Source organism: Sardina pilchardus, chromosome 4, assembly GCF_963854185.1.
Source record: "Sardina pilchardus chromosome 4, fSarPil1.1, whole genome shotgun sequence".
In the NCBI taxonomy this organism is placed as follows: domain Eukaryota; kingdom Metazoa; phylum Chordata; class Actinopteri; order Clupeiformes; family Clupeidae; genus Sardina; species Sardina pilchardus.
In genome coordinates this window covers 33,234,277-33,257,447 of record NC_084997.1, presented here as the reverse complement: position 1 = coordinate 33,257,447, position 23,171 = coordinate 33,234,277, and the positions used below count along the sequence as shown (strand labels likewise).

General features: G+C 41.7%; 3 protein-coding genes across 3 annotated transcripts in view; all 3 read right to left on the bottom strand.

Annotated features, from left to right (window-relative positions):
• The window catches only part of LOC134078872 (UDP-glucuronosyltransferase 1-6-like), a 45,623-nt gene extending 28,860 nt beyond the window's left edge, over positions 1–16,763 (bottom strand). The window contains exon 1 of the mRNA XM_062535039.1: positions 16,581–16,763. The gene's annotated coding sequence lies outside the window, so the exon portion shown is untranslated. The remainder of the gene's footprint in view (positions 1–16,580) is intronic.
• On the bottom strand, positions 13,276–16,587 carry LOC134079003 (UDP-glucuronosyltransferase 1-6-like). The gene is made up of 3 exons (XM_062535168.1): positions 14,776–16,587; positions 13,965–14,184; positions 13,276–13,855 (listed from the first exon to the last, which is right to left on the bottom strand). The coding sequence occupies exons 1-3, from the start codon at positions 15,626–15,628 to the stop codon at positions 13,567–13,569; spliced, it is 1,362 nt and encodes a 453-aa protein (XP_062391152.1). The 5' UTR covers positions 15,629–16,587; the 3' UTR covers positions 13,276–13,566.
• A 152-nt stretch (positions 16,764–16,915) lies between the features above and the next one.
• On the bottom strand, positions 16,916–22,923 carry LOC134078873 (UDP-glucuronosyltransferase 1-6-like). The gene is made up of 5 exons (XM_062535040.1): positions 22,046–22,923; positions 19,737–19,868; positions 18,409–18,496; positions 18,014–18,233; positions 16,916–17,902 (listed from the first exon to the last, which is right to left on the bottom strand). Exons 1-5 carry the CDS (start codon positions 22,892–22,894, stop codon positions 17,617–17,619), a joined length of 1,575 nt encoding a protein of 524 aa, XP_062391024.1. The 5' UTR covers positions 22,895–22,923; the 3' UTR covers positions 16,916–17,616.
• Positions 22,924–23,171: the final 248 nt, after the last annotated feature.

The following is a 23,171-nucleotide window of genomic DNA, read 5'->3' as shown; positions in this document are numbered from 1 at the left end:
AAGTGAGTAGGAGGGTCAACAGGAACAAGAAATATGTACGTGTCCTCACCAACAGTCGAGGTGGAGGGGCCTTCATCTATGAAAGGCAAGGTTATAATACTGTATGTGGTGATGGTGGCGGTGGGGCCAGCAAACAAATGACACTTTTTAGCTATTTACAGCTGTGCTACTTACCAGAGTCCACAGCTACTACAGCGGTGGAGACACCTTCGTCTATGAAAGGCAATCATACAGTATCATAAAGGCTATCATAAAGGCTATCATATCACATCATAAAGGCTATCATACAGTATGTGGTGATAGTGGTGGGGCCAGCAAAGAAATTACAATGATTTTTTTTTACACTTTTTAGCTATTTACAGCTGTGCTACTTACCAGAGTCCACAGCTACTACAGTGGTGGAGACACCTTCGTCTATAAAAGGCAAGGTTATCATGTGGTGATGGTGGTGTGGCCAGCAAAGAAATGAATTTTTTTTTTTACACTTTTCAGCTATTTACAGCTGTGCTACTTACCAGAGTCCACAGCTACTACAGTGGTGGAGACACCTTCATCTATGAAAAGCAAGGTTATCATATGTGGTGATGGTGGTGGGGCCAGCAAAGAAATGACAATTATTTGTTTACACTTTTTAGCTATTTACAGCTGTGCTACTTACCAGAGTCCACAGCTACTGAAGCGGTGGAGGGACCTTCGTCTATGAAAGGCAAGGATATAATATGTTGATAAATAGATAGATTACTTTATTCATGTCCTGAGGAAAATTATGGTGTTACAGAAGCAATTACTTAGCCTGAGTGCCACATGAACCTAATTGAATGCATGCATGCATGTGCGCATTTGCTTGACAGAAACCAAAACTAATCGGTGGCAAGCTCCGCTTCAAACTGTTGGAAGGCTATTTAATTATTTAACGGCATTTAATAGAACGACGTGGATTCTTGCAATTTCTGTTGAAACAACCTCTAGCTGAAAAAACTCTTGTTGTCTGCCCAATAGTTCATTTAGTATTTAGCCATTTATAACTGTGCTACTTACCAGGGTCCTCAGCTTCTTCCGAGGTGGAGGGACCACCGTCTATGAAAGGCAAGGTTATAACATGTGGTGATGGTGGCGGTGGTGGTTGTGCGGCCAGTGACATAAAACTGGTCATGTTTCTTTAGTCAATTACAGTTGTGCCACTTACCATGGTTCTCAGTTTCTTCCGAGGTGGAGGTGCCAGCATCTATGAAAGGCAAGGTTAAAGATGAAATTTCAAAAACCCAATCTATTTATCTTGGATCATGGGAAATAAGTCTCCTGCAATGATAATTTCTATGATCTTGGTGAGCTTGGCTGAAAAATCATGGCTCAACACAATCAAAAAGATTCAACCAAATCCAAAACCAAACATTGGATCCTATGCACCCCTGGATTCGCTGCACCCCTAACTAAGGGGATGCAAACTTTTATGCTTAAGTTTACTTTTTTTTTACTTACCAGTGGAAGAGATGGTAATAATGTTGAAGGTTTCATGGTCTGTAAAAAGGGAAGGTTATAATTTATGGTACATAAAACTTAGTCTATACAAGACTAAAGACAGACACATCTATGTTACATTATTGTGTGGCCTGTGTGTAGGCAAGTGGATTGAGCTAAACAGGATAAACAAGCTGCAGTCATTTACGAACCGCTGTATAACAGACCCTTGGGATCAACTGGCCAAACACAATCAGGGACACAAACTTGTGATATGCTTCTTCTACCTTCTAATCTACACCTATGCTGTGGACTAGGCCTGTCGCGATATTCAATAAATCAATAAATCGCACGATAAAAAAAATGAGCTCGATAACTTTTCCGGCCGCGATAATTTCCATTTTCATGCTTGATTGTTTTTCTTCTCTCTCTCTCTCTCTCTCTCTCTCTCTCTCTCTCTCTCTACGAAAGAGAGGATAACCACGGTGCTTCCTTTAGCGCAGCCTAACGAGGAGTGAACCCTCATGTCAGTCAGTTGTCAGACATGTATCTTTCAATAACATGACGGACAACTTTACTTTCTTACATTCATTTGATTAACAGGCTAGACGAGGCTTTGGCGATTGGCCTAAGCACACTGAAGAGGCTTTCTGTTGTAGCTTGACAGGTATGGGGGTAAAAATAGTGATAATGCAGTTCAGAAAATCATGCTTATAAGCTACGTTTTTTCATCATCTGATAAAGACACACTTCGCAAAGTCTGCACTCCGCTGAGAGCTCAAGAATCAGCCAAAACAGCCGGCAGCTCCGGTTAAAATGTCGTAAGCTAATTGTCAGCTGTGGTGAAATGTGTTCGTAATCAACGTTATATGTCATTAACGTAGTATACCTATGAAAAGGCTTTGCAGTAGGATTATCCGATGACCAACTTATTGCTTCAATTTGTGTTTTATGTGACGTGCAGATGCTGGGTTCATGGCGTTTTGCGCAAGTTTCAAATGTTTAGCTGACTGCGTAGGCCTAATTGATCAGCTACAGTATGATGACATTTTGTTCCGTGCATAAGGCTTAGCAACTGTCACTCTACACGCCCCCTGTTGCATGTCACGTTTTAATTTGCTGGCCCTTAAACAGAGTCTTAGTAGAGACTGAGAGTCCATTGTATTTATTGTTTTTGGTTGTTTTGTTCATTTATTGTTGATATTTAAAAATGTCTTCCCATTCCAGTTCCTTATTCTTTAGAAATACAAGTTATTGATCTTTGAAAAGGTGTACCTGCATTATTATGGCATTATCATTATATTAGATAAAAATGATCTCAGAACGGCAATATTATCGTTTATCGCAATAATTTCTGGGACAATTTATCGTCCAGCAAAATTTGTTATCGTGACAGGCCTACTCTGGACCTTACCTGAGGATGTATTGGTGGGGGCTGCAGAGGTGGAGGCGCTAGTGTCTATGAAAGGCATAAATAACCATTTATGATACTATGACAAACAACTTGCTCTTAGAGAGCACATTAAAGTTGAATTAACAAAAAGAAAAGGAAAAATAAGTTAATCACAGCAGTACAAAAGTAAAACTACTATGCTACTTGCCTGAGGCCTGACTTGGAATAGAGGTGGTGGTGATTCCTGTGAGATTAAAGGTTAGAAATTATCATTGTCAGGGTTGCGGCTCTAACCAAGACCCTACAAACTAAAACCCAAAATCCAAACCCCAAACCGTGACAATCATAGATCAAATTTGTTATAACAAATACCTACTTTGGACTTTAAAGAGGAACTATGCAGGATTGCTCGTTTTATGTTTGCATTTTCTCTGCAGAGCTTCCCCGACAGCTTTAGCGTGTATATTTATACATGTATAGGCTATATTTAAATATATAAATTGCAAGCGTGGTTCTTCGTCTCAAACTTCCAGATGTAAACAAGGAGCGATCGTCTCCTGCAGAAAGTTGCATAGGGTCTCTTTAAGAATCTAGGTAAAACTCACAAATAAACAAAATCAATGCTTACCATGTATGATCGAATTATAAAGCCGATTAATTAATTTTACATTTTTGTGTCTTGCAATCCTTGATGTTGTGTATATTTCTGTAGTTTTTATACGCCTCATGATGAATAACGGCTGGACCCCCAACACCTCCAACTTGTGCAGCTGTGAGGATATTTCACACATAAGTACAAACATGAAAACAGTTATTACTATTTCCTAGTCCAGTGTTATATGTTTGTAAATGGTAGCATTAATAAAGTAGCATGTAATAGCCTTGAAAGTTGTACATTAATTTTCCCAGCTTCCACCATTGTACCCTTGAGCAAGTTGCTAATTTATATAATATGTAATATAATTGATATATGTAAGTCGTAGTGACTTGGCTAGAAGTGTCGGCTAAAAGAATGAATGTAAATGTAAATGTAAATGGAATAACTTTCTGACACACTCAGTGTTTCCCACACATAGACAAATTTGTGGCGGTGCGCCACAGATTCAGCACCGGCCGCCACATATTGCGTTTCGTTATTCTTTATTTATTTATGTATTTATTTAGCGCTATTGAAACGCTATTGAAAAACACGCAGCGTTCGTTAAGCTGAATTTCCTTTCCTTGCGCTCCCTCTCTGTCACTCACGCGTCCGTCTCTCATACACACACACAGGCACACACACAGCCCATCCCCTCCATGCACACTGCGTCTATCTCCATGAAAACCAACAAGATCATCCCTGGAAGCGGTCGGTGGTCGCACTGATGAACCTGACACTGCTCGGTTAGAAGCATAAAGTTCTCCCGCAACTTTTGTAGACTATGCGTGCAACTTAATTACCAAAAGTAAACTCATTCTCCTTGGCCCGCTCTCGTGCCGTGCGCGCTCAATGGACACCCGCTCTCAACATGCACATTTAATCCAAATAAAACATTCACAATCGTGAACGCATTGACGCACAGAACTAGCTAAATTTACTGTTAAATTCGGTTAGCATCATTAGTAGGTTATGCTGCAGACATTTGATTAAAACTCTTGCATTCAAGTTGACTGACCATCTCAATACCAATGTTTTCAACTCCAAGACTTAAAAGGGCCTGTCCCAAGGAGAAAAAGTATTAGCTTACCTTGAAACTTAAACACATGTGGGGAAACTGAACAGTCCAACCAGTAGAGTATGATAAGCTTAGCCTGCTACTTTGTTTACAATATTTTGAGGCTTCAACCAGACAGCTGAATTTAAGAAGTGGAGTTGTAATATGAATAGTAGGCTATAATCTGCATAAAGTTTGCTGTTATGAATATCAGAAATGTCAGTATATAGAATGTAGATAATTACATAATGTGTGTGTGTTTCAAATAAAGACAAGCTTTACATCTTGTTAAAAACATCATTTACATTATATGAAAGAGCTATAAAAAGGCCATGCAATGAAAAATATGGGTGCACCAACCCCAACCCCCTATCCCCCCACAACCCCCCCCCCCCCCGTCGGACATGGGGCGACCACCACATATTGCCTTCTAATCTGTGGGAAACACTGCACACTTATCCACTAACTTCCGCTTGAAAATGGTTTCTTTGTAAAACTTACCAAAACATTTAAAGTATCCAAAAGCTTGCCTACATTTCCCTGTCTGACTAATTTCTCAGCCCACTTTTTATCATATTTATTTTTGGCTGCTGTCACCCTCTTTTTTTGTTGCAGTGGCTGCCCACATCCCTTGCACACCTTGGTGGCATTGCCTACCAAGGACTGGCAGCCTCTACACTGGCGAAGTGTACTGCCTGGGGCCATTGATAAAGCGCTACATAACGAATTCAGACAAATAAAAGAATATCACAAGGACATGAAAAACAGAGAGAGAGAGAGAGAGAGAGAGAGAGAGAGAGAGAGAGGGAGAGAGAGAGAGAGAGAGAGAGAGATTAGTCCACTGGTGTCAAGTCAAGTCAAGTCAAGCTTATATAGCGCATTTCATTTGGAACGTGCATTATTTTTCTATATACTGCACGGCTATGAAGTAGTTCCCTTCTTTTGGGCTTATTACACTTGAATATTAATTCGCCAATGTTAATGTAACAGTAAAAACAGTAAGGTTGTATCTAAGACAGCGGCAATATAAACGAAACTGATAGTAGCAGTGGTATAAGCGGGATAATCAACTCCGCGCCATGCGTTTCTTGGAAAATAATGCACCGATAATGCGTCGGAGTGCATTATTTTCCTAGAAACGCACGGCGCGGAGTTGATTATCCCTTACAAAAGCAATTGCAGATGAATGCAAAGATCGGCAAAGAGTAATAATAATAATATTAATAATAATAATATTAATAATAATAATACAAAAATGGTGTACAACTTTATAGTGGCCACAACACTAACTGTCCCACAAAATAGCCAACACACTAGTATTAGCCTGCACTAGCAACCATGAGGTGGGGTGGGTGCTAGCATAGTAGCCTAGTTAAGCTATACTTTTTACATTAAAAAAAAACAAGGTGTCAGAGGAACAGTCTTTATAATAATGACTTGAGAATATCTATCTAGCCATATATGGATACAATAGCAACTTACCAGAAAAAGAAGAGTGGAAAACGAGTAAAGAAAATTGTGTAGACTGTAACACTCCAAAACGTGTGTGAGGTCAAAACCATAGACTGTAGGTCAAAACAGGAAGTGGACTGGTGTCCATGGTTACAGACTCAAATTCACTCCCTTCTCATTTTGCAGCCAGCCCATAGTTACTTCTCAAAACCGCAGTTTTCTGAGCAGCATGATGTTTGAGAAATTATTTGCATTTCTTATGCAAAGACCTGCAATATTTTGGACATGAAAAAAAAAACTACATTGAGTTAAAAACAAAATTATTCATACCCTGTTGGCACAAGATGATGCCCGTATGCCACCCAGACTTAAATTGTAAATTTTCACCCCCATGTTGAGGGGCTAAAAGACTCAGCTTTCTCAGCTCAACTACTTTAATGGTATCATACCATACCATTGTTGATGACGCGGTGGGCACAAGATGATGCCAGTACGCCACCCAGACAAGTCAGTCCACAGTATTCTCAGTTCACCTACTTTAATGGTATCATACCATACCATTGTTGATGACGCGGTGGGCACAAGATGATGCCCGTACGCCACCCAGACAAGTCAGTGCACATAAATTGTACATTTTCAGAAAGGTAATGAAATAGGGATGCCATTTCACCCCCATGTTGAGGGGGCACAACACTCAGTATTCTCAGTTCATCTACTTTAATGGTATTTTACCATACCATTGTATATGACGCGGTGGGCACAAGATGATGCCCGTACGCCACCCAGACAAGTCAGTCCACATAAATTGTACATTTTCAGAAAGGTAATGAAATAGGGATGCCATTTCACCCCCATGTTGAGGGGGCACAACACTCAGTATTGTCAGTTCACCTACTTTAATGGTATTATACCATACCATTGTATATGACGCTTTGGGCACAAGATGATGCCCGTACGCCACCCAGACAAGTCAGTCCACATAAATTGTACATTTTCAGAAAGGTAATGAAATAGGGATGCCATTTCACCCCCATGTTGAGGGGGCACAACACTCAGTATTGTCAGTTCACCTACTTTAATGGTATTATACCATACCATTGTATATGACGCTTTGGGCACAAGATGATGCCCGTACGCCACCCAGACAAGTCAGTCCACATAAATTGTACATTTTCAGAAAGGTAATGAAATAGGGATGCCATTTCACCCCCATGTTGAGGGGGCACAACACTCAGTATTGTCAGTTCACCTACTTTAATGGTATTATACCATACCATTGTATATGACGCGGTGGGCACAAGATGATGCCCGTACGCCACCCAGACAAGTCAGTCCACATAAATTGTACATTTTCAGAAAGGTAATGAAATAGGGATGCCATTTCACCCCCATGTTGAGGGGGCACAACACTCAGTATTGTCAGTTCACCTACTTTAATGGTATTATACCATACCATTGTATATGACGCGGTGGGCACAAGATGATGCCCGTACGCCACCCAGACAAGTCAGTCCACATAAATTGTACATTTTCAGAAAGGTAATGAAATAGGGATGCCATTTCACCCCCATGTTGAGGGGGCACAACACTCAGTATTGTCAGTTCACCTACTTTAATGGTATTATACCATACCATTGTATATGACGCGGTGGGCACAAGATGATGCCCGTACGCCACCCAGACAAGTCAGTGCACATAAATTGTACATTTTCAGAAAGGTAATGAAATAGGGATGCCATTTCACCCCCATGTTGAGGGGGCACAACACTCAGTATTCTCAGTTCATCTACTTTAATGGTATTTTACCATACCATTGTATATGACGCGGTGGGCACAAGATGATGCCCGTACGCCACCCAGACAAGTCAGTGCACATAAATTGTACATTTTCAGAAAGGTAATGAAATAGGGATGCCATTTCACCCCCATGTTGAGGGGGCACAACACTCAGTATTCTCAGTTCATCTACTTTAATGGTATTTTACCATACCATTGTATATGACGCGGTGGGCACAAGATGATGCCCGTACGCCACCCAGACAAGTCAGTGCACATAAATTGTACATTTTCAGAAAGGTAATGAAATAGGGATGCCATTTCACCCCCATGTTGAGGGGGCACAACACTCAGTATTCTCAGTTCATCTACTTTAATGGTATTTTACCATACCATTGTATATGACGCGGTGGGCACAAGATGATGCCCGTACGCCACCCAGACAAGTCAGTCCACATAAATTGTACATTTTCAGAAAGGTAATGAAATAGGGATGCCATTTCACCCCCATGTTGAGGGGGCACAACACTCAGTATTCTCAGTTCATCTACTTTAATGGTATTTTACCATACCATTGTATATGACGCGGTGGGCACAAGATGATGCCCGTACGCCACCCAGACAAGTCAGTGCACATAAATTGTACATTTTCAGAAAGGTAATGAAATAGGGATGCCATTTCACCCCCATGTTGAGGGGGCACAACACTCAGTATTCTCAGTTCATCTACTTTAATGGTATTTTACCATACCATTGTATATGACGCGGTGGGCACAAGATGATGCCCGTACGCCACCCAGACAAGTCAGTCCACATAAATTGTACATTTTCAGAAAGGTAATGAAATAGGGATGCCATTTCACCCCCATGTTAAGGGGGCACAACACTCAGTATTCTCAGTTCACCTACTTTAATGGTATCATACCATACCATTGTATATGGCACGGTGGGCACAAGATGATGCCCGTACGCCACCCAGACAAGTCAGTCCACATAAATTGTACATTTTCAGAAAGGTAATGAAATAGGGATGCCATTTCACCCCCATGTTGAGGGGGCACAACACTCAGTATTGTCAGTTCACCTACTTTAATGGTATTATACCATACCATTGTATATGACGCGGTGGGCACAAGATGATGCCCGTACGCCACCCAGACAAGTCAGTCCACATAAATTGTACATTTTCAGAAAGGTAATGAAATAGGGATGCCATTTCACCCCCATGTTGAGGGGGCACAACACTCAGTATTCTCAGTTCATCTACTTTAATGGTATTTTACCATACCATTGTATATGACGCGGTGGGCACAAGATGATGCCCGTACGCCACCCAGACAAGTCAGTGCACATAAATTGTACATTTTCAGAAAGGTAATGAAATAGGGATGCCATTTCACCCCCATGTTGAGGGGGCACAACACTCAGTATTCTCAGTTCATCTACTTTAATGGTATTTTACCATACCATTGTATATGACGCGGTGGGCACAAGATGATGCCCGTACGCCACCCAGACAAGTCAGTCCACATAAATTGTACATTTTCAGAAAGGTAATGAAATAGGGATGCCATTTCACCCCCATGTTGAGGGGGCACAACACTCAGTATTGTCAGTTCATCTACTTTAATGGTATTTTACCATACCATTGTATATGACGCGGTGGGCACAAGATGATGCCCGTACGCCACCCAGACAAGTCAGTCCACATAAATTGTACATTTTCAGAAAGGTAATGAAATAGGGATGCCATTTCACCCCCATGTTGAGGGGGCACAACACTCAGTATTGTCAGTTCACCTACTTTAATGGTATTATACCATACCATTGTATATGACGCGGTGGGCACAAGATGATGCCCGTACGCCACCCAGACACATCAGTCCACATAAATTATACATTTTCAGAAAGGTAATGAAATAGGGATGCCATTTCACCCCCATGTTAAGGGGGCACAACACTCAGTATTCTCAGTTCACCTACTTTAATGGTATCATACCATACCATTGTATATGGCGCGGTGGGCACAAGATGATGCCCGTACGCCACCCAGACAAGTCAGTCCACATAAATTGTACATTTTCAGAAAGGTAATGAAATAGGGATGCCATTTCACCCCCATGTTGAGGGGGCACAACACTCAGTATTGTCAGTTCACCTACTTTAATGGTATTATACCATACCATTGTATATGAAGCGGTGGGCACAAGATGATGCCCGTACGCCACCCAAACAAGTCAGTCCACATAAATTGTACATTTTCAGAAAGGTAATGAAATAGGGATGCCATCTCACCCCCATATTGAGGGGGCACAAGACTTAATTTTCTCAGCTCAACTACTTTAATGTTATCATACCATACCATTGTATATGATGCGGTGGGCACAAGATCATGCCCGTACGCCACCCAGACAAGTCAGTCAATATAAATTGTACATTTTCAGAAAGGTAATGAAATAGGGATGCCATCTCACCCCCATGTTGAGGGGTACAAGACTTAGTTTTCTTAGCTCAACTACTTTAATGTGATTATACCATATTATACATGATATACTTACAATTATAAGTTGATATAAAATACAAGACAAATGTATTAACAGCCTCATGAAAATAAACAATACTATACAAATCTTAACATATAAGAAGAGCTATATAAATGAATACATTGATGGATATTTATCAAGTATTTTAGTAAATTATTTGTTTCACATAGGTTTAGTCAAATCAAAAGCTAAATCAAAAGTTAGTTTGATTATTCTGAACAACTACGTTGCTGAACATCCAAGTATTTTTTTAGAAATTATTTGTTTCACATATGTTCAGGTTAGTCAATCAAAAGCTAAATCAAAAGTTCGTTTCATTACTCTTAACATCTTCATTAAATCGTGACTTTTGTTTTGAAAAGATAAAAGCGAACTTTTAGGAGGTGTTCACACGAGGAGGTTTTTATTTACAGAAAACACTTGACCTGGGTGTTTTTTTTTAAAGATAGAAAGCCGACAGGGTTTTTTTTATTCCCCCAAAACAGCACCGAACGTTAATTTCAATTCCCATGACAACTGCCGTTCTAGAGCACAAGTACCGTTACGTGATTGCTAATGGTTAGCTTATTAGCTTGCCAGGTGAGCGGATGAAAACGGAGAATTAATTGTTACAATTATGGCCCAAAATCCCACCAATCGACCTACAGATGGTCTCCTTATGGTAAATGTTGTGGTATAACTTGTTGGTCATGTCGTATAGCTCTACATGTTCACTCACAAGAACAACTAGCTGATCGGCTGGCATCTTTTTACTTTGTTTTGGTCGCCATTTTTTTTTTTCTGAAAAAAGAACTTTCACTATGACGCAAATTCTCGTTCATTGGTCAGCTGTCAAAAAAACACTTGACGCGGGGTGTTTTTTCTTGGAGAGTAGAAATTTCTCAACTTGAAAACCACCCGGGGTAGGTGGAAAAAAACGCCGGTGGCGGTGGTTTAAAAAGCGCCCAGTACCTTTTTTAAGAAAACCTCTCTGTATCATAGGAATACAATGTAAAACATCCACCCGCAACCGGTGAAAAATCCTCCTCGTGTGAACACGCCTTAGCCGCCTCTGATAACAACCGATGCATCCGGTACATCCGGTATCACGTTCTATTTGCGCTAGATTCACGGTGCTTTTCTATCTTTTACTAGAATCACGGTGCTTTTTCTCGTCGAGTGGCTCGTACTACAAGAATGAATGAATGAATGAATGAATGAATGAATGAATCCCCCTCCAAATCATTTCTGTTTTAGTTCTATAGCTATGATGTCTTGATTAGAGAATTAGCTTTGTTTTCTGATAACCAGCTTGTGTGTCTGCGCGTGTATGCGCTGTAATTAACTTTAGTTAGCTGGTCAAACAAAAGAAGGCGTGTAGTTCTGCATTAAGTTGATTTTGATAACGTTACTTTACAGTGCTGTCATGCAGTTAATGGGATACTGTGCAGAGTTGGACATTTACGCAGGAGACATTCTCTCTCGTTGTTGATTAGTCTGATGATACCTGCGGGCGCTCCTGCAGCCTACGATCGTACTATTGTGTACGATTGGATCGTAAACAATTAAACGATAGTGAGCGGTGGCTCAGTCGTATGATTTATTACGATGAGCTGTGAGATCACGTTGCAACCTGTTAAAATGTTACCTAGCTAGGCGGCTAGCTAGCTAGCCAGCAACCAGACAGTAGGCTACGCCCTCGCTGCATTAATATCAATGGGATACTTGTGGAATGTTATCAATAAATTGGTCATTATGGCTTTCTGGATTTGTTGACGGTATTTTGGAATATTTTGTCATAATCTGTAAGTTTTCCCGATCATTTCAAGCCTAATAGTGTATTTTTTAGTGTATGGATTTGTTAAGAAAATAACTTAATATCAGACCATGCTGCTGTTGGTTACTGTCTGGTTGCTGGCTAGCTAGCTAGCCGCCTAGCTAAGGTAACATTTTAAACGGAGCTGTGTCATTCTTTGAAATGACAACTACCCGAATAACATTAGTGACATTAGGTAAAGTGGGTATACTCAAGTGAACTTGCAACGGTATATACAGTTTAAGCGGAGTCTTTCAACTGTTAGTGACCTAGCAGCGCATAGCTATATTGTCATGGTTACTGCCATTCACTTCCATTGCTTTTTAAGCTAGCGTCCGCTAGCTAGTTAGCTCGGTTCACAGACTAATTAAATTATTCATTCCGTGCCCTATGGAATGATTAATTGGTAGGCCTATCATGCATGATTTTAGACAGAAATACTGTAATCTCAATTATGTTTGTATGTTTTGTCAGTTTTGTCTGAGGATGAGAGAGTTTTTTCTGACGCTGAGAAAGTTCTGTCTGAGGATGAGAGAGGTTTTCCTGACACGGTTTTGTCTGAGGATGACAAAGTTTTTTCCGACGCTGAGAAAGTTTTGTCTGACGATGAGAGAGGTTTTTCTGACACGGTTTTGTCTGAGAATGACAAAGTTTTTTCCGACGCTGAGAAAGTTTTGTCTGACGATGAGAGAGGTTTTTCTGACACGGTTTTGTCTGAGAATGACAGAGATTTTTCCGACGCTGAGAAAGTTTTGTCTGAGGATGAGAGAGGTTTTTCTGACACGGTTGTCTGAGGATGACAGAGTTTTTTTTGACGCTGAGAAAGTTTTGTCTGAGGATGAGAGAGGTTTTTCTGACAGAGGTTTTTCTGACGCAATTTTGTCTGAGGATGAGAGAGGTTTTTCTGACGCTGACACAGTTTTGTCTGAGGATGACAATGTTTTTCTGACGCTGAGGCAGTTTTGTCTGAAGATGACGGTAGTTTTCCTGAGTCTGACACCTGAGTCTGAGGATGACAAGGTTTTTTCTGACGCTGACACAGTTTTGCCTGAAGATGACAGAGGTTTTTCTGACGCTGAGGCAGTTTTGTCTGAGGATGACGGATGTTTTTCTGAGTCTGACACCTGAGTCTGAGGATGTCCTAAAATGTACACCGTACACCAGACAGCTCACATATAGTACTCTTCACCCATTGCCAACACACATGGCAACTTCGACTAAAGGACAAGCCCTATAACAACAACAGTATTGGAATTTCCCAAGCCTACAGTTTCGCTTTCAAATATATATTTTTCCAAAAAGAGATACTATAGGTGGAGTTATGTTCATACTTTGTTGCAATATATGTATATTCAGTTTGTTTGTTATTGTACTTATAAGTAAGTGTATACTGTGCTACTATTAGTCTATATTGTGCCAAAGAGCTATTCACTCACTCACAAACAAAACTACTTGTCAACTATTCTCTCTTATTTTTGTTTTGTTTGACTTTCCTGTGCACTTCCTAAAACAGAACGTACAACATTTAATGGTGACAAGAACAAGAGTGAGTATGGCGGTTGTTAGCAACGCGATCACATCAAGGCTGTGGTACTGGACCCAGCTCAGCTCGTGGGCAGTGGACCGCAAGTGGTCCGCTCCTTTGTGTCTCATTACAAACTCGGTCCAGAAGACGGCCAGGTCAAGAGGTTCAATCGGACGGTCCTTGTGCACAGCCGACAGCTTCATCATATTTGCCTTGTAGCTAGAGAATTCAGGAAAAAAGTTGTTTTTATGCGGTGTCATATTCAACCCATCAAACAGAGAATTAAGATGCTTCTGCAAATGCCAGTTTACAATGAAACACACCGTACCTCTTGTCACCAATGACTTTGTTGAGTGCTTCCAACACTTTGGCTGTGGTCACGTCAGCAATGGGCAAAGACTCGGCAACACCACGCGCAACCATGCGCTGGGCATTGTCACCCTGGTCAATAAATAGTGGGATCGTCACCATGGGAACACCACTATATATACCCTCATAGATACCATGGGTCCCTCCATGTGTGATGAAAGCCTTCGCCTTCGGGTGACCTGAATAGAAAAATAGAATATGACACCATAGAGTAACGTTGAATGGGTCAAAATAACACATTGTTTTACTTATTTATTTATTGTAACAGCAACAACTTGTTTTTCCATCAGACATGAACTGCGTTGCATAGAACAAACCTAAAATGGAAATGGAGCTGCAGCTGCCATCTTTAGGGGAAAGTCCGTAGGAATCGATTTCAGTAGCAACATTCCCGGAAAGGTACTGGCTTGATTCTTCATTCTGGACTCTCTATCCGACCACATAAAGACCTTGGATACTTCGGTTTGGTTTTAGGGACCCTCTACTCACTACCACGTAAATGTCATGTTGTTTGGAACTGTAGAAGAGGTATAAAAATAGTGTTTTGTAACAGCGAAACGACATGCCCGGATCACTTCTAGGCTAACAAGTTTTGGCTAAAAACGGTTAAATCGAACTTTCTCAAAACACATCCGGACGACATGACTTTGATGTCAATTCAATGTATGTACTCCCACTCATCCGTAAATTGATCTAAAGTGCAAGTCACTTGGGCCAAATCCCATCTACTCAAACATAAAAAAATAAAAATAAAGCAGGCCAAGTCCAACTCACCTGTGGTAGGGGTTTTGGCTTTCCTGCTTTCATCCCACCAATCATGACCATGTTGGGCATCAGAGGCATGGGGAACTCATAGGTAAAGTCAAACCGAACAAGCCACAGTGCTGCGTTACTCGCCAGCTCCACAATGGATGTGTCTTTCTGCAGGAAATCAGACGCCATCTTGTCTGCATGAGCGTAAAGACGACTGCAGGCCGCAGGCTCCAGTACGGACCTCAGCAGGTTGACGGTCCTCTCCCACAAGGTCATGCGATTGCTGTAGTGTGTGAAGCGTTGTGGCAGATATGAAGCCGGGTGAGGACATCTGGTGGATATAATGTCAAGGGGGCAAGGATAAGGACCACTCATGTAGACGGACGGAATGTCCAGGTAATTCCCAATGATGACTCCAACAGGCCAGAAAGGGTCGGTGAGCAGAGCATCAAACTCGTAGTCCCGTAAGGTCTGCATCAGCTCCTTGTTGTACAGCATGCTTTCACAGGTCATTATGGTAAAACCACTCAGCGTGTCCAGGGTGCTCCAGTAGTTCCTAAACTTTGCTACATCAGTGGAGACATCTGTGGTCATAAATTGGAACATGTCTTCATCTAAGTCTGTGTCAAAGCTTTCCTGGGTGTATGGTACGGAAAAGGTCAGGGTGGTGGTGTTCTTAGAGGGGCCCAAGCTGTGACTGACCTCTGGGATCACCACCACCACCTGGTGACCCCTCCTCCCCAATTCCTCCACCAGGAGCTTCATCCCTCTCCAGGGGCTGCCGTCTAATGGGATCACTAGCAGCTTCCCACCCTGAGCAGAGCCCAGGCACAGGAGAGAGATCAGCAGCACGATGACAGCCCGCATCATGGATGTCTGCACTGCAGCCACGGAGGAGTCTCAAATGACTTAGAAATACTGTATGCTCACCTTTCAATGAGTTGGACTTTGTATTTGTTTTGGTTAACTATTACACAGTGACGACAGCCAGTCAAATAGGTAAAAGGGTACACAACAGGTTGATATCCCTGAAAATGAAGCTGTATTAGCTGATCAAAAACCATACACATTCAGAGCCATCTGCAAGATTGATATGAACCCATCCAGAGATCAAATGACATACTGTACGATATTATGGCGGCAGAATGGTCAAATTAAGTAAACAGGAGCACATGGCACAGGACACAGGGAGTAAACACAGGAGCACATGGCACAGGCAGAGCCCATTTATGGAGAGCCGGTCCACTCGCTAATAACTCCATTGTACCTGCACTGTACCTGCAGTTCCACTAGGGGTGATCACAAGCAAGTGATCAAACAATGGGGGTCTATGGGGCTAGACGGCTAAATTGGTCTGTTTCACCTGATTGTCATTAAAAAATCAATGATTGGATTATAGTTTCTGCAAGCTCAATATGGGTTATAGGTCGAAAGTTGAATGAACAATTACTTATGGCCCTTTGGTTTCTCACAGGCTTGGTCGTTGTTGTCCATAACACACTAGTATCCTGCTAATGAATGACGTCATTGACATGTTTGAAAGGCTTTTAATTAAGGGACTTAAAAAATTGAATACCCCGCTGTGTATATATTCTTTGACCCCCCTTTCACATAAAATATTCCAATTTCTACACAAAAAATTATATCCAGAGAAAAGTGGATTTTAGGAGAAACTCCATTCACCTCCATTCATTCTCCACTTGCTCGCGATCAATTCACACTTCACAGCTAGCTCACGAAGGGCAGCTAAATACTGAACTACAGTCTCATGTGGTAGCTGTGAACGCTTACAGAAAGTATGTCGCTCCACTACGACATTTACCTTGGGAATGAAGTGCTTTTGTAGCGCTGCGACAGCCTCATCCAACGTTGTTCCTGTGTCGGGCAGCGAATAGAAAATTCTCTGTCCTTCAGCGCCAAGGTAGTAAAGTTGCTCTGTTGCGGGCTGTCGGCCAAGTATTCCCAGTTACATTTATCACGGTCAAGTAGTTGTTGAATATACGGAGCCACATGTCGAACTGCATGGATGGAACTCCAGGGCAAGGCAAAAACGGTGCAGGCGCAGGAACGTGTACAGACATCTTGGCAAACTTTGTAGAAAAATCCTCATCGCCAATTTGTGGTGTAGTGGAGCTTCAGAATAACGGCAAATAGTACTTTAGCAAATAGCTTTACTGGTAACTTCGAGCAGTAGCATAACGTGTGTATCCAACTCATACATTCTTCTTCATCTAACATAGTACGTCACTGCACACACATACATTCTGTTACAGTGCCTCCTAGTGGCGGAATAATAAAGCTGTAAAGCATTACAGAACAAAACACACAGCAGTATAGTTGGAATTTCCCAAGCCTTAAGTTTCACTTTCAAATATCATTTTTTCCAAATACATCAGGCTACATCAAGGAGATAGGTGGTGTTAAATGCACCCTTATCAGTGTTTTTTACCTTAACATAACGTTTCCAAAATCATTTTGATGGCACATTACCTCATAACATGGCAAACAACACTTCTGCCCTTGTCTGAGCTGCTATCTGTTGGTGATTACTGACCTCGCAACTTTCTAGTTTCGACCTAGCAACTTTCTTGTTTCGGAGTTTCCCCTTCTGAAGTCAAACGCAGAAGAGCTACTTTGAAGAGCTACTATACTACAGGAATATCAGTTATGTGCGTTATGATCACACTTTGTTCCAAAGATATACATGTCTGTTTGTTATCGCGCTTCTCAACCAAAGGGGGACACTGAGAGCAATTCTAGTTTGGCTTTAACCTGTAAACAAGTGTATTTAGTGCTACTATTAGTCTATATTGTGCCAAAGTGCTATTCACTAACTCACAAACAAAACTACTTGTCAACTATTCTCTCTTATTTTTGTTTTGGTTTGACTTTCCTGTGCACTTCCTAAAGCAGAACATACAACATTTAATGGTGACAAGAACAACTGTGAGTATGATGGTTGTTAGCAACGCGATCACGTCAAGGCTGTGGTACTGGACCCAGCTCAGCTCGTGGGCAGTGGACCGCAAGTGGTCCGCTCCTTTGTGTCTCATTACAAACTCGGTCCAGAAGACGGCCAGGTCAAGAGGTTCAATCGGACGGTCCTTGTGCACAGCCGACAGCTTCATCATATTTGCCTTGTAACTAGAGAATTCAGGAAAAAAATACTTTTTTAATGCGGTGTCATATTCACCCCATCAAACAGAGAATTAAGATGCTTCTGCAAATGGCAGTTTACAATGTAACACATTGTACCTCTTGTCACCAATGACTTTGTTGAGTGCTTCCAATACTTTGGCTGTGGTTACATCAGTAATGGTCAAAGACTCGGCAACACCACGCGCAACCATACGCTGTGTGTTGTCACCCTGGTCAACAAACAGTGGGATCGTCACCATGGGAATTCCGTTATATATACCCTCATAGATGCCATGGGACCCTCCATGTGTGATGAAAGCCTTCGCCTTCGGGTGACCTGAATTCACAGACACAAAATGGTTGCTCAACAAGCATTGCGCTAAAAAGAATATGACACCATAGAGTAACGTTGAATGGGTCAGCATAACACATTATGTCTTATTTCTTTATTTATTTAAACAGAATATAAGTTTTTCATCAAACAGACATGAATTGTGTTGCATAGAACAAACCTAAAAGGTCATTTTGAGGCAACCACTTCATGAGTTTGACATTCTTTGGGGCGTTCTCAGGCACGGGTCCAGTGTACCTCCACAAAACCTGGGGGAAGACGATACAACTCAAACCATCAAAGTACACAATGCACTCTCAAGGGATCAGTTTCATCAACAGTACATTGTTATTCTTATAAATAACATCTTGACACAAATGAACAACAAAGGCATATCCTGCCATTAGTGGGGACAGAATACCTTAAAAAACAACCTGTGGGTCATTCCGTGTGAAATCACCCAATTTCAGAAAAATTTGGCAGGTGACCCTCTCCGAAAAAATTCACAGGTGTTTGTAGACCAAACCTACTGTATGCAGATATCTTAAAGGGACACTTCACCGATTAGCATTAAGCTTTGTACCTTTAGAAAACCAGTCATGATTTTGAATGGTCGTGCATCATTCCCTCAGTTTGCCTTGAGATGGGAGAAATACAAATTTCAATGTTGAACTTTCTGCTTTCAATTATGTAAAAATCATCATTGTACATCATAGCAAGAAGTCCTATTCATGGGTTTCATGACCCTTTGATGGCTTCTCGTTCAAAAGGTGTGTGACATAAATTCATCAGATTTTTTTCCCTCGCATATATGGACTATAAGGTCATGTCCATAATGATAGTGATAACTTTGGTTGTTTTCATTATCATATTGTCAGAGCAAAAAAAAAAAAAAAAAATTCTGCTTCATTTTCAAAAAGCCCCTTTTCATCTTCTCATTTCACCATGTGGACAGCTAACAGGACTTTTTTTTTACCATAGGCTATATCACTCTGTATGTGAGGATCATCCGTCCATTTGGGTTTGTTCCTGAGTTTACTTATTGAGATATGATTTTTGGAAAATATTGTCTATGAATCCACTGAACTTGTACTGGATCTGCAGTACCACTTTGCACCACATGTGGTGCTATTTTAATACAATGGAGGTCAATGCAATAGTAAGAGAGCTACTTTGCTGCACATATCCAATATAAGCACACATTTCATGGTTCATTGTTGAATTACTCCAAAAAATTATTGCAACATGAACAACATACTACTCATAAATAATTATTATTTCAAGAAAATAAGACACCACTTCGGAAGTTGCATGGATGGTTTTCTTGGTAGGGATTCGCTACGTCTATGCTGTAGCTGTGCTAGGTGAGCGATTCTATTATTACAAGGTCATTTACCATTTGGAATCGTAAAGGTGAAAATCTTGGATAGTGTACCATTAAAGCAAGCAGACTACAGTAGGTGAACCCAAAACAATGACCACAAGCATATTTGCCAAATGCCCACTCACCCTCTGTGGAATCTGCCGGAATGCCTCGAAGAACGCTCGGGCCTTCTCCTCCGGTAACTGGGACACCATTGAGCCCAGCGTGAAGACCACAAAGCCGTGTTCACCAGATCCATTCACAAACTCCTCCACCTCCTGGAATAAAAACACAACACACATACTGTTCACAAACCTCACATCCATGTACAAACTCACAAACCCCAGACCCATTCACAAACTTCTCCACCTCCTGAAATTACAATACAACACCATTGAGCCCAGGGTGAAGACCACAAAGCTGTGTCCAACAGATCCATAGACACACTTCTCCACCTCCTGAAGTTACAACAATGAAATGGAAACACAATACATACTCTCCTCCAGATCCATTCACAAACTCCACCTCCTGAAATTAAAACATGACACACACACAGTTCACGATCCACAGGCCACAGGTTGCATTAGGGAACAGAAAGACCCTGTTTACCACCAATTCCACACCATGTCCTAGATATAACACATCTTACACTACAAAAGCAGGCCCTCTTGTACACTCGATAATGCAAATATCTATTGTCAAATGGACTTTGTAGCCCATCAGGCAGAGTGCAACCAGTCTGTTGTCAGAGTCAAACATACCAACCGAAAAGAAAAATATTTATCTGACTTTAGCATTTATTAACTCAAAGATGATATACTACGCACTGGGATTATCTAGAGGGCAACAGGACAACGGACTTCGAGTTCACTGGTGTGCATTCGCAGTCAGCGAAGGATAAGCGTACTCTGTTAAAACACTACAAATATTGACTTAGTCTGTAAGGCCAACCTTTTGCATTTTTTAAGCAAATGAATGGCTGCATGAATGGCCTTGTGTTGTTAATTTACATCTGTGTGAGCTTTTGATTGCTCACTATTGTCTTAGTTGGCTATGGCCAGGCACCATATCAAGTAACACCCATAGTGTCCTCTTCTTCCTCCATACAGTAGAAACTGGATGCTCACCTATGAAATCTCTGTAAATGTATGCTGCGAATATAACATACAGTGCCCTCCAAAAGTATTGGAACACATGCTAAAGTTGACAATATAAAATCATCTTTTGCAAATTGATCTTAATGCCTTAAATGAAAACATGAGGAAATATTCAACCTTTGAAATGTAACTGCACCCCATAACTCCACCCACTTCACATTTGCGACCCTGTAAAGCGGAACCAGTCGTTTCAGTAAAAATTACTAAATTAAGTTATTGTGCTCACGTGAACGGCCATAAACTAAGCTTTCCAACGATATGTGTATCGAGGGTATTAAACAAACTATCGCTAAGATAACGGCATCCAAAGTTGACATGGTTCTCCTGTCACGATATGCCAGAAGAGGATAAATCCCCTTTTTAAGCGGCACGTGCACAACGGGAATGACAGCAAATGTGTTGAATCTTCGCCGGGTTTAACAGTCAAAACATATGTTTTTCCGTGAAATGCGTTCACGATATGAAAATGTAGACTGTATGCAGTCGAAGTATGCGAAAACGTGAAATTCAACATTTTAACCCGAAAGTTTGTTCTTGTTGATTTTCTCAAAATAACGTTGTGCGCAAAACGACTGATTTCGCTTTGAATGGTCACACTTCTGAAAAAGGCTTTCAAAATGGGAAGGACGTTCTGAAAATTTGGAAGGGAGTGCAGCCCTGTTGAAGCCAATCAACCATGGTGATTTTGTGTCAATCTGGGAATGAGTGCTGCAGACATGGCTTATCACAGGTAGGCTAATCAGGGCAGTAGGTGTTGGGGCGTTTCACTCCTAATTTGTAACGACCCGGTTACGTAGACTCGCCAGAGAAGTGCAGGACTACGTCAGCATTCCAATAGCATTTTACTTTTCTCGGAAAACCCTGGTAATATATACCCAATATTAACCATGGTAATAGTGTAGTTCACCACTTATGAGTAATTTCAATCAATCAGCACCTCAAAAAACATATTTTAGGGTGCAGTTACACTCTAAGGACATCAATTTTCTTTGTGAATGAATAATGTATTGTAAATAAATAAATGTTGTCCTTAAAATACAGGGGTCATAAGTATATTGGAACGCCTATGTTAAATTCCCATAGAGGAGGCAGATTTTTATTTTCAAAGGCCAGATATTTCATGGATCCAGGACATTAAAATATTAAATATTAAAATAACCCCATCACATACTCTTCATCATACCAAGAGATTGGCATGGTTTTATTTCAGTTACTAGCTGTTAGCTAATTAGCTGGTTTGAATTACATTGAGCCAAATCCCATGCATACAATCATAAAGCAGGCCAAGTCCAACTCACCTGTGATAGGGGTTTTGGCTTTCCGGTTTTCATCCCACCAATCATGATCATGTTGGGCATCAGAGGCATGGGGAACTCATAGGTAAAGTCGAACCGAACAAGCCACAGTGCTGCGTTACTCGCCAGCTCCACAATTGACGTGTCCCTCTGCAGGAATTCAGACGCCACCTTGTCTGCATGAACGTAGAGACGACTGCAGGCCGCAGGCTCCAGGAAGGACCTCAGCAAGTTGACGGTCCTCTCCCACAAGGTCATGCGATTGCTGTAGTGTGTGTATCGTAGTGGCAGATATGAAACAGGGTGAGGACATCTCGTGGATATAATGTCAAGGGGGCAAGGATAAGGACCACTCATGTAGACCGACGGAATGTCCAGATACGCCCCAATGATGATTCCACTAGTCCAAAATGGGTGAATGAGGAGGGCATCAAACTCGTAGTCCCGTAAGGTCTGCATCAGCTCCTTGTTGTACAGCATGCTTTCACAGGTCACCGAGACGTAGTAACTCAGCATGTCCAGGTTGTCCCTATAGTTCCTTAACCTCCCCACAGTAGTGGAGACATCCGTGTCCATCAGTCGGTGCAGGTCTTCGTCTAAGCGGGCGCCATAGCTTTCCTTGGTGTACGGTACGGGAAAGGTCAGGGTGGTGGTGTGCTCAGAGGGGCCCAAGCTGTGACTGGCCTCTGGGATCACCACCACCACCTGGTGGCCCCTCCTCCCCAGTTCCTCCACCAGGGGCTTTGTTTCTCGCCAGGGGCTGCCGTCGGATGGGATCACTAGCAGCTTCCCACCCTGAGCAGAGCCCAGGCACAGGAGAGAGATCAGCAGCACGATGACAGCCCGCATCATGGATGTCTGCACTGCAGCCACGGACGAGTATCAAATGAAATACAAATGCCATGTGCTCCCTTTTCAGTGAGTTGGACTTTGTGTCTTTTCTTGTAAATCATCACCCAAGCATGAAGACAGTCCGCCCGATAAGGGCATGGCTAAACATAACAGGGCATTATCCCTGAAAATGATGTCTGGATGTATTGAAATGTATTGTGAGACACAATACATTGTTTAGACACAATATATTTAGTAGCATCATCCTGCACAGGGGAACGATGGGTCATTATGTCCA

Bases quoted from the DNA above. Each gene is read 5' to 3' on its own strand.
- LOC134079003 (XM_062535168.1), bottom strand. From the start codon at position 15,628: ATGATGCGGGCTGTCATCGTGCTGCTGATCTCTCTCCTGTGCCTGGGC. The intron at 14,185-14,775 runs GTTGGACTTGGC...TTTTCTATTCAG, and splicing joins AAAACCCCTACCACAGGTGA to GTCACCCGAAGGCGAAGGCT. The intron at 13,856-13,964 runs GTACGGTGTGTT...TGAATTCTCTAG, and splicing joins AAAGTCATTGGTGACAAGAG to CTACAAGGCAAATATGATGA.
- LOC134078873 (XM_062535040.1), bottom strand. From the start codon at position 22,894: ATGATGCGGGCTGTCATCGTGCTGCTGATCTCTCTCCTGTGCCTGGGC. The intron at 18,497-19,736 runs GTGAGTGGGCAT...GTCTTCCCCCAG, and splicing joins TCCGGCAGATTCCACAGAGG to GTTTTGTGGAGGTACACTGG. The intron at 17,903-18,013 runs GTACAATGTGTT...TGAATTCTCTAG, and splicing joins AAAGTCATTGGTGACAAGAG to TTACAAGGCAAATATGATGA.